This window comes from Mauremys mutica, chromosome 15 (assembly GCF_020497125.1).
Source record: "Mauremys mutica isolate MM-2020 ecotype Southern chromosome 15, ASM2049712v1, whole genome shotgun sequence".
Classification (NCBI taxonomy): Eukaryota; Metazoa; Chordata; order Testudines; family Geoemydidae; genus Mauremys; species Mauremys mutica.
Window position 1 is genome coordinate 1,134,391 of NC_059086.1, and position 9,753 is coordinate 1,144,143.

At 67.8% G+C, this 9,753-nt stretch overlaps 1 protein-coding gene across 2 annotated transcripts in view; it reads left to right on the forward strand.

Moving 5' to 3' along the window:
* PRX (periaxin) overlaps positions 1 to 9,753 on the forward strand; it is a 34,157-nt gene that overhangs the window by 17,552 nt on the left and 6,852 nt on the right. For both annotated transcript variants that reach the window (XM_044988282.1, XM_044988283.1), the window contains exons 2-6: positions 3,212 to 3,267; positions 4,452 to 4,553; positions 5,299 to 5,403; positions 6,251 to 6,410; positions 7,948 to 8,141. In XM_044988282.1, the coding sequence (XP_044844217.1) occupies positions 5,377 to 5,403; positions 6,251 to 6,410; positions 7,948 to 8,141 (381 nt within the window). In that variant the 5' untranslated portion in view covers positions 3,212 to 3,267; positions 4,452 to 4,553; positions 5,299 to 5,376. The remainder of the gene's footprint in view (positions 1 to 3,211; positions 3,268 to 4,451; positions 4,554 to 5,298; positions 5,404 to 6,250; positions 6,411 to 7,947; positions 8,142 to 9,753) is intronic.

Genomic DNA, 9,753 nt, shown 5'->3' on the forward strand with positions numbered 1-9,753 from the left:
ATGTTTGCAGAGAACTATCCACAGTGACTCCAAGATCTGTCTTGAGTGGGACCAGCTAATTCAGCCCCATCATGTTGTGTGGCTGGGTGGGAGGATGTTCTCCAATGTGCATCACTTTGTATTTATCAACATTGAATTTCATCTGCCGTGGTGTTGCCCAGACACCCAGTGTTGCGAGGTCCCGTTGTCGCGTCGGTGACTCCTGGACTGGAACCTGGGCCCGCGAGGCTGGGGGCGAGGGGTGTCTGGGCCTGCAGGGGTGTGTTTGCGGGGGTCGAATGGCTCCTGTTTAACGACCCTGGGGCTGGGAATGGGGAATCACCACGGCGCCCCGGCCACCTGCCCTCTTCCACTCTAGCCAGCCGGCTCCTTCGTGGGGACCGGTCCCCAGGGCTGGGGGCACGGTGTGGGCAGCTCGTGCCCCGTGCTGGGGGGGGCGGCCGAGTGTGTTACCTGCCAGGCTCAGCGGGGAGGGAGGGGGGCTGGCCCGAAGGATGCTGGGCTCCTTAGGAGGTGTTTTCCAGTAGCACTTTCAGGCACTGAGTGAGACGGGGGGCACCGGGGGGGCTGCTCTGACCCCCCCGACTGACAGCAGGGGCCCCCTGGGGCCGGGCGCTGCACAGACCCAGCAGATGGTTGCTGCCCCAAATCGCTCCCAGTCTGACCAAAGAATGGACCTGGCTCCCCGACCCGCTGGGCCCCCCCCTCCCCTCCCCCCGCCGGGACCGGCCCCCAGGGGTCCCGGCTCCCCGACCGCTGCCCCCCCCCCCGCGCCGGGACCGGCTCCCGGGGGTCACGGCTCCCCAACCCGCTGGGCCCCCCTCCCCGCGCCGGGACCAGCCCCCGGGGGTCCCGGCTCCCCGACCCACTGGGACCCCCCCTCCCTGCGCCGGGACCGGCCCCCGGGGGTCCCGGCTCCCCGACCCGCTGTCCCCCCCCTGCGCCGGGACCGGCCCCCGGGGGTCACGGCTCCCCGACCCGCTGGGCCCCCCTCCCCGCGCCAGGACCGGCCCCCGGGGGTCCCGGCTCCCCAACCCGCTGGGACCCCTCCCCGAGCCGAGACCGGCCCCCAGGGGTCCCGGCTCCCTGACCCGCTGGGACCCCCCCCTCCCTGAGCTGGGACCAGCCCCCATCTGAGAAGAAGAACCGGGGGGGGGGAGCTGTGGAGCTGCTGCTGTCGCCTGCGGGTGGGGGGAGCCGGGGCTGAGCAGAGACATTGTTCGGGGTCCCGGGAACCTTTGCCCAGAATTCCAGCTATGCCAGCGCGGCCCTGGGCAGGACGCAGGGACCCATTGTTTCCCGGGGGCTGGGAATGTGAGATGTCAGCCAGTGACCTTTCCAGGGCCGGGCCGCGCTGGCACAGGCGTGGGAATGAAATGCCACCGGGCCCCGTGCAGAGATGGGCGCCCGACGCCAGTCTGCCCCCAGGCCGGGATGAGGGGGGCCCCCATGAGGGGTGCAGAAGGGAGAAACCTCTTTGGGTCTGGGGCAAGGGGGCGTCAGGTGCAGGGAGCCTCAGGGCGAAGGACACGGCCGGAGTCGCTGAGCAAGTCACTGCAGGGCTGGGAACCCTGGGAAGTGGGAGCCAGGACTCCTGGGCTCTCTCCCTGGCTCTGGGGTGGATGTGGGGGTGACTGGCTTAGGGGAGCAGCCTGTGTGGGGGCAGGGCATTGCTATTCAAAGCATCCTGCTCCCCCCCCGGTCTTGCCCCCCAAGGCTGTCAGGGGAGTGAGATGAGCAGCATCTGTGCTGACCCTTGACCCCCACATGGACGTTGCGCAGAGTCTTGCTCATCCGTCTCCTCCCCCCAGGAGCTAGTGCGTCTCGGTGAGGGGCAGACTCTCTCCATGGGGCACTAGTGCTGGGATGCTCGAGCACGCGCCTGCAGCTCATCAAACCTTCCCTTGGCTCCTGTGTTCATTGCCGTCGGGAACTCCTCAGTCCACACAGCTCACTGCCGAGCCGCCCTGCACCCGCCCATACACACACACTTTGGGTGGTGGCTTCTATTCTTTCCAGCTATCATGCTCCACAAAAGGGTTAATTGCTCCTTCCATTTAGCCCAAAAGAAGGTCTGCAATCCACAGGCCATTTGTTGGCAGCAGTGACGCCATCCCGCATACCAGCCGGAGAAGGAAGTTGGTGGCTGAATGAACTGGGACTGGGCTGGACGGGTTTGCTCTGAGGTGACGCCTCGTGCTGCTCTAGGAGCGACATGCTTGATACCCCTTATGGAGCTGAGCGGGGGGCTGGCTCTTGCCCTACGCCGAGGGCTGGGGTCCTGCCTGGGAAACCTGCCAGCCCTGCCCCAGCGAGATGAGCGCGGCGGGTGGCCGAGTGAGCCCCTGTGAGAGCCTGGGGATGGGTGCACGGTCCAAGCCCCCCAACTCCCTGGGCAGACCTGCCTGCCTGGGGGCCCTGGGACCAGTGCACGGTGCAGCCCCCCAAAACAGCCCCCCAAAGCAGCAGGGGCGCTGGCCTGCGGGGGGCTGGAGGAGTGTCGGGGGCCGGGCTCCCTGTCTGTGTTATCAGGGTGGGGGTTGGGCTGGTTTCCCTGCTGACCACTGGCCCCGGGGACGCTGGTTCCTGACAGGGCCCCGGAGGGGGCGGGGGGCGTGTTTAGATCAGGTTCCTTTGAACTCGGGGGCTCTCCCCTCACCGCAGGGAGAAAGTGGCCCAGTGCCCCCGAGGTGCGGTTACGTTCCCGGGGGCGCCTGGGGCTGGCCGGGAGCTCCCCCCCGTCCTGCCCCGGCTGTGTTAAATCGCACGACGTTGTGTGGTGGTTTGGGGCACGGCTCGCGTGTGACGCCCAAACGCCCTTCGCTGTTCGGCGGCTGCCGGACGCGTCCACCCAGTGCATGGCGAGGCGACGCATCCGGCCGGGACGGGGCGATGGGAAAACCAGGGAATCGGAGCCGTCTGGGATGCGAGATCCTCTGCTGGAATCTGGGGCGCTGGACGGAAACCCCCCGGGGTCAGCAGCTGCCCTGAGATTGACGATCTCAGCAGCCTGTGGGCTGGGGTCACAGATGGGACCCCTCTGCCCCCCTGCATTGCCCTGGCCAGGTCCCAGCAGTCCCTTGGCCTTCAGCCCCGAATCCGGTAGTGGAGCCGCAGCGTATTTCTAGGCAGCCTCCTGCGGGTGCTGTGTGACTCGCGCCCTCTCCCCTCCAGGGCTCCGTTCAGTGGTGCTGTTTTCTCTGTCTGGCAGGCGCGGAGAGCGAGCGGCCGGACGGCCATGCTGTCGGCGCAGGAAGCCAGTCTCCCGTAAGTAGCTGCATGGGGGGTTCACGCCGGCTCCCTGCTCTGATTCTCAGCGGGTTGGGACCTGATCTGCAGGCCCAGGGTGAGGAAGGAGCATGGGCCAGACTGCTCGGCCCCCCCGGCCCCTCCTGCATTTCCAGGCCGCTGGGCACAAGCCTTGTCTCGGGGGTGCGGCTGGGCACGCGGCCCCGCGCGAATGCGCTGCCAGGGGGACGGATGGACAGACGCTAGGCAAGAGCTGCGGAGCGGGATCTAAACCCTCCTGCTTTCACCGGCCCGGGCTCAGGAGCTGGACCAGGGCTCTGCAGACGGGAGGCTGCGCTCGATGGGCCCCCAGTCTGATCCCATTCCCGATCCCCGCACCAAGCAGTGTCCCGTCCCCGAGTGGCCCTGGCCGGGCCCCAGCCCAGCTTGCAGGGTGGATTACCCCGTTTTGTGGCTGTGGGGGGTCCCGGAGCGGCGATAGAGGTGGAGAAGAAGGTCCTGAACCTCGTCTGCTTCCTGCTGGGACCCCGGGGCTGGCGGGGCTCAGCTGCAGCTGACCAGCTGCCGCTGAGCGTTGGGGCCGTGGCTCGCAGCGTGTGCTGGGGATAACAGCCTCCCACTGCTGCTGGCTGGGGGAGCGATTCCCATAGCTGACAGCAGGGGCGGCTCTACCTTTTTGGCCGCCCCAAGCAGTCATGCGCAGGAGGCGCCCCGGAGCCGCGGGAGCAGCGGACCTCCCGTGGGCATGACTGCGGAGGGTCCGCTGGTCGCGCGGCTTGGCTGGACCTCCCGCAGCTGCGGACGGTTCGCAGGTCCGGCGGCTCCGCTTGAGCTGCCGCAGTCATGCCTGCGGGAGGTCCACTGGAGCCGCGGGATGAGCGCCCCCTCCGCAGTCATGCCTGCGGCAGGTCCGGTCGTCCCGGGGCTCCGGTGGACCTCCCGCAGGCATGACTGCGGCTGGTACGCCGGCCCAGCCTGCCGCCCCCCCGGGAAAGGGCCGCCCCACGCGCGTGCTTGCCGCGCTGGGGTCTGGAGCCGGCCCTGGCTGACAGGGTAGGTTTGTCTGCTGCGGCGTGGCAGGCCCCAGGCCCCGCTGGTACCTTGGGGGGCGGCCAGCACGTTAGCCTGGGTGTTTGTGGCTGAGAGGGGGTGGGAGTGGGATCGGCTCCAGGCTGAGTCCTGTTTTCTCTCCCCTGCTCAAGGCAGCAGAAGTAAAGGAGGAGAAACGGCCTGCACAGCCCCCGCCCTCGCCCGGGCCCCGGCCACGCCTGTCACCCGAGGAAGCCAGCAACGCGCAACGAGCCGTAAGGCCGGACGGGGCAGGGCAAGGGCTGGGGGAGGCGGCTGGGATCGCGGCTCTGAAAGGCCTGTCTCTGTAGCCGGGCTGGTCCGCGAGTCAGCGGATCCCCGAGCTAACGGCTGGGATCAGCCGGAGGCAGGCTCTGAAAGCACACGAGTCCCAGGGATGTTTAGTGTAAATAGACGAGATGGGCACAGAGAGGGGGCTGGGGCTTGCCCAGAGCCACACAGCAGGTCAGTGGCAGAGCTGGGAGAGAACCCAGGAGTCCTGGCTCCCAGCGCCCCCCTGCTCTAACCCACCAGCCCCCACTCCCCTCCCAGAGCTGGGAGAGAACCCAGGAGTCCTGGCTCCCAGCACCCCCCTGCTCTAACCCACCAGCCCCCACTCCCCTCCCAGAGCTGGGAGAGAACCCAGGAGTCCTGGCTCCCAGCGCCCCCCCTGCTGTAACCACCAGCCCCCACTCCCCAGAGCTGGAGAGAGAACCCAGGAGTCCGGCCTCCCAGCCCCCCTACTCTAACCACCAGCCCCCACTCCCCTCCCAGAGCTGGGAGAGAACCCAGGAGTCCGGGCTCCCAGCCCCCATGCTCTAACCACTAGCCCCACTCCCCAGAGCTGGGAGAGATCCCAGGAGTCCGGGCTCCCAGCCCCCCTGCTCTAACCACTAGCCCCCTCTCCCCTCCCAGAGCTCCTAACCCCTTTCCCAGGTCCCAGCACTCACCCCACCTCTGCCCCCGTCTCCCCCGTTGCAGGCCCAGAAGGAGAAGCTCCATGCAGAGCTGAAGCGGGTCTTGCAGCGGAAAGGCGAGAGCCAGCCCAGCGCCCCCGCCATGGAGACCCAGACCAGGGTGACGGAGGTGAGGGATTAACCCTTCCTAGCCTGCCCACCTCCCGCCTTCACTCCCAGCACGGACCCTCCCTCCCCCCATTGAAGACAACGCAGCGGCCCCAGGACTCGCTGTCCCAGCCCAGCGGCTTCCGGGTGCCGTCTATCAGCCTAGGGCCTCCGGAGCCCAGCCAGGGATCAGGGCCCGGTTGTGCCAGGCGCTGTGCACCCCTCTGCTGGAGAGACCCGCCCTGCCCCAGCCTCCGGGCGACGCTGCAGAGCCCAGGGTGGGTCTGTCCCACGTGTGAGCTCTCGGGGGATTTCTGCAGCCCAGCAGTGCCGTGGCTGCAGGGCCAGCCTCTGCCCTCCCCTCCCAGGGTGCAATCGCCAACGGGCCCTGGGCTGCTGCCCTCAGGACCCGCCCCAGCAGCCTGGGAGCAGCCGCAGGAACAAAGCACCGCAGAGCAGCCGCAGGCCCGTCTGTCCGGCCGTCCCTACGTGCCGGGCTGGGCTGGGCTGGCCCAGCTGCCCCTGACCCCCCTGCAGCAGCCATGGGGCTCGCAGGGTCAGAGCCTGTGTCTTACATGCAGGCTTTGAACCTGCTCGGTCCCTTTGCCTTCCCAGGCACTCGGTTATCCCCAGGGAACCGCGCCCGGCAGCAAATGGCTCCTGTCTTGTCCCGGATCCACCTTCCTCTCCCTGGGCCGTTCAGCCTCACGGCACCCTGGTGAAGAGGCAGACCGGGCGGGGGGGGGGGGGGTCATGGGTAGCCGGCACTGTGCCCGCCAGTCCTGTCTGAGCCCAGGGCCCAGCTCCTGGGAGCTCGGCTCAGTGCCAGCTTCCCCCTGCAGCTTCTCGCTGCGTCTCTCCCCCGCCAGGAGGCAGCGAAGACGTCGGAGCTGGTGGAGATCATCCTGGAGACAGAGGCCAGGGCCGGGGCCAGTGGGATCAGCGTGGCCGGTGGGGGCAAGGAGGGGCTCTTTGTCTCCGACGTGCTGAGGGAGTCCCCCGCGGCCAAGGCCCTGAGCCTGAAAGAAGGTGGGTGGCGCTGGCGGGGAGGGGAAGGTGAATGGCCTCGTTCCTCAGGCGGGTGGTGAAGGAGGCAGCCGGGGACCCAGGTCTGCCACCGACTCCCTGTGGGACCCTGGGCATGGCCCTGGTGCTCTCTGGGCCCCAGCGCCCAGTCTGGGAACTGGGGAGAACCATCCGTCCCTGGTCTGTTGGCACTGGAAATTTGTTGGGATGGGGGCTGAGCAGTGCCCGGCCCGATGGGAGGCACCAACCTGAGACAGGGTCTGTCTGTGCAGCGCCCGGCCCGACGGGGGGCCCCCGACCTTGGCGGGGCTCTGTCTGTGCAGCGCCCGGCCCGACGGGGGGCCCCCGACCTTGGCGGGGCTCTGTCTGTGCAGCGCCCGGCCCGACGGGGGGCCCCCGACCTTGGCGGGGCTCTGTCTGTGCAGCGCCCGGCCCGACGGGGGGCCCCCGACCTTGGCGGGGCTCTGTCTGTGCAGCGCCCGGCCCGACGGGGGACCCCCGACCTTGGCGGGGCTCTGTCTGTGCAGCGCCCGGCCCGACGGGGGACCCCTGACCTTGGCGGGGCTCTGTCTGTGCAGCGCCCGGCCCGACGGGAGGCCCCCGACCTTGGCGGGGCTCTGTGCAGCGCCCGGCCCGACGGGGGGCCCCCGACCTTGGCGGGGCTCTGTGCAGCGCCCAGTCAGCCGGGGGCCGGGCAGCGTAGCGGGGCTGAGGGTCGCCCCAGCTTTGTTAAAAGCTCGCTCTGTGGGCGACGGGAGGGAGGTGCCCCGTAGCTGCCGGATCCCCGGTTCCACTCTCAAGGTAGCAGTGCTGGGCAGGGCCCCCGTCACTCACAGTTCCCAGTGGGACGGGTGCCCCCTGCACAGCGGGCACGAAGGGGCCCCCTTGCTGACAGCCCCTGTAGAAAGGCCCACGGCTAAAGGGCACTCAGCTCCGTCGGTGCCTAGAGGGGCTGCCCAGCTGGGTGGCTGAATTATAACCTTTGAGCAGCCAGAGTGAATATGCGATCGGTGTCTCTGGCTCCGGCCTTGGGGAGACATTATTAATGCCACGGAGTCGGCAGGAGAGAAGCGTCCGCAGCCGGCTGCTGCCGAGTGGCTGGCGTGGCCTTTGTGGCTGTTACGCCGACAATGAGCGTAAGCCCGTCCTGCCCGTAGCAGTGTGGTAAGCCGGGAGCGGGGGCTGCAGGGGGACGGCCCAGTGACCATGGGGGGCTCTGCTTTTCAAATGCTGGGAGAGGAACGCTGGTCAATTTCCTGGTGCAAGACTTTATCCAGGCACCTCCCACGGCCCCATCGCCAGAGCGTTTTGCGATCTCAGCAGGGAGCCGAACCCCAGCTGAGCTCCCGTGGCCCCGGCGCAGGCCCTAAACCACTCGTTTGGGTGGGGGGCTTCGAACCCTGGCCAACATCCCCGCTTGTGCGACGTGCACCTGCCGCGCCAGCCCTTGGCACTCCCGGCGAGGGCTGCCCCGAGGTGACTCCGGCCCATGGCTTCTGTTTCTATTGCTGCCCCTAAACTCCCCCCCCCATCCCCGCAGGTGACCAGCTCCTGAGCGCCAGGGTTTACTTTGAGAATGTCCGATACGAAGACGCCCTCAGGATCCTGAAGTGCGCGGAGCCGTACAAGGTCTCCTTCTGCCTGAAACGCACCGTTCCCCGGTCGGACGTCCCCGGGAGCCCCGCAGCCGGCGGCCTGGAAGTGAAGGGACCCCAGGCGAAGCTGGCCAAGCTGGTACGCGGGGCCGGCCCCTCCTGCTGACCTGTAACTCGGACACGGGTTTGATTCAAATGACTCACAACGTGAAATGTTAGCGATTGGGGAGGGGGCGTTTCTTCGTTCATTTATAACTGAGCTGAGCTTTGAGACTCGGCAAAATCTCTCAGGCTGATTCTCAGTTACCCGCTTCCTGCAGGTGGGGGACTTCAAAGGCCCCTTTGAGTTCCCTGTAATCTGGGCCCCTGGTGCCAATGACTGCAGCCTCAGGGCGGCTCTAACTCATGCTTCAGCCCTTCTGGCCCTGGGGGCGGGAATAGCCCCAGTGCAGTGCGCTCTGGCCACACACCCCGATCCGCCCCCTACAATCAGAGGCTCGGAGCAGGGGCCTTCTGCCAGCCACATGCTAGCCAGGGACGACCCTGCAGGGTGCCTGGGATTCCCTGATGGCCACTTTAGCCCCAGAAGGGCCTGGCATGACTGAGGATCAGGCCCCGGTGCTCTGAAACGTAAGATCCATGATGGGGCCGGCCGGGCCGGGCTGGGCCCACTGGCAGGGACCCGTCTGGCTGGAGGAGGGGGAGGGACGGAGCAGAGGGGCTCCGATCCCAGCAGTATGGGATGGAAATGCCCCCTTACAGGGGTCGCTCCGAATCAGCACAGGACTGTCCTTGTTTGCTAGAGCCTCCCTTTGTCCCACGTTGGCCCCGCCCTGCCGCAGGACTCCAGCCCCGTTGTAGGACAGGAACACGCAGGCCCTTCGCCTCCGTAGCCTGGCTGCAAGGAGCTATTTCCCTTCGTACTCACTGCCAGCCCCGTCCCTGGTGCCACCCGCAATGATTCCTCTTCCTGTCGGGAACCTGCAGGAGGGGACACCAAGAGGGACGTCTAGGGGCCATGGGCTCCATGGGCGTGGGGTCTGGGGTGTTTGCATATTGCTCCATGGCTATGACAGTGAGGGAGCGGCTGTGACAGAGTTTTGGGCTGGGGGCCAGGCCTCCTGGGCTCTCTCCCCAGCTCTGGGAGGGGAGTGGGGTCTAGTGGTTAGAGCAGGGGGGCTGGGGGCCAGGCCTCCTGGGCTCTCTCCCCAGCTCTGGGAGGGGAGTGGGGTCTAGTGGTTAGAGCAGGGGGGGCTGGGAGCCAGGCCTCCTGGGTTCTATCCCAGTTCTGGGAGGGGAGTGGGGGCAGGGGCGGCTCCAGGCCCCAGCACGCCAAGCACGTGCTTGGGGCGGCATGCTGCAGGGGGTGCTCTGCTGGTCGCCGGGAGGGCGGCGTCCCGCAGCTCTGGTGGACCTCCCGCAGGCGTGCCTGCGGCGGGCCCGCTGGTCCCGCGGCTTCGGTGGAGCCTGCGGGAGGTCCACCGGAGCCGCGGGACCGGCGACCGGCAGAGCGCCCACCGTGGCATGCTGCCATGCTTGGGGCGGTGAAATGTCTAGAGCCGCCCCTGAGTGGGGGCTGGTTGGGGGGTGGGGCTGGGAGTCAGGACTCCTGGGTTCTATCTCTAGCTCTGCCACTGACTATTCTGACCCTCCCATCACATCACCTCTTGATGCCCGAGTTTCCAGGCCTGTTAGTGCAGGATCTAGGCCAGGTCTGCCCTGCAGGCTTACTTCAGTATAACTACGTCGCT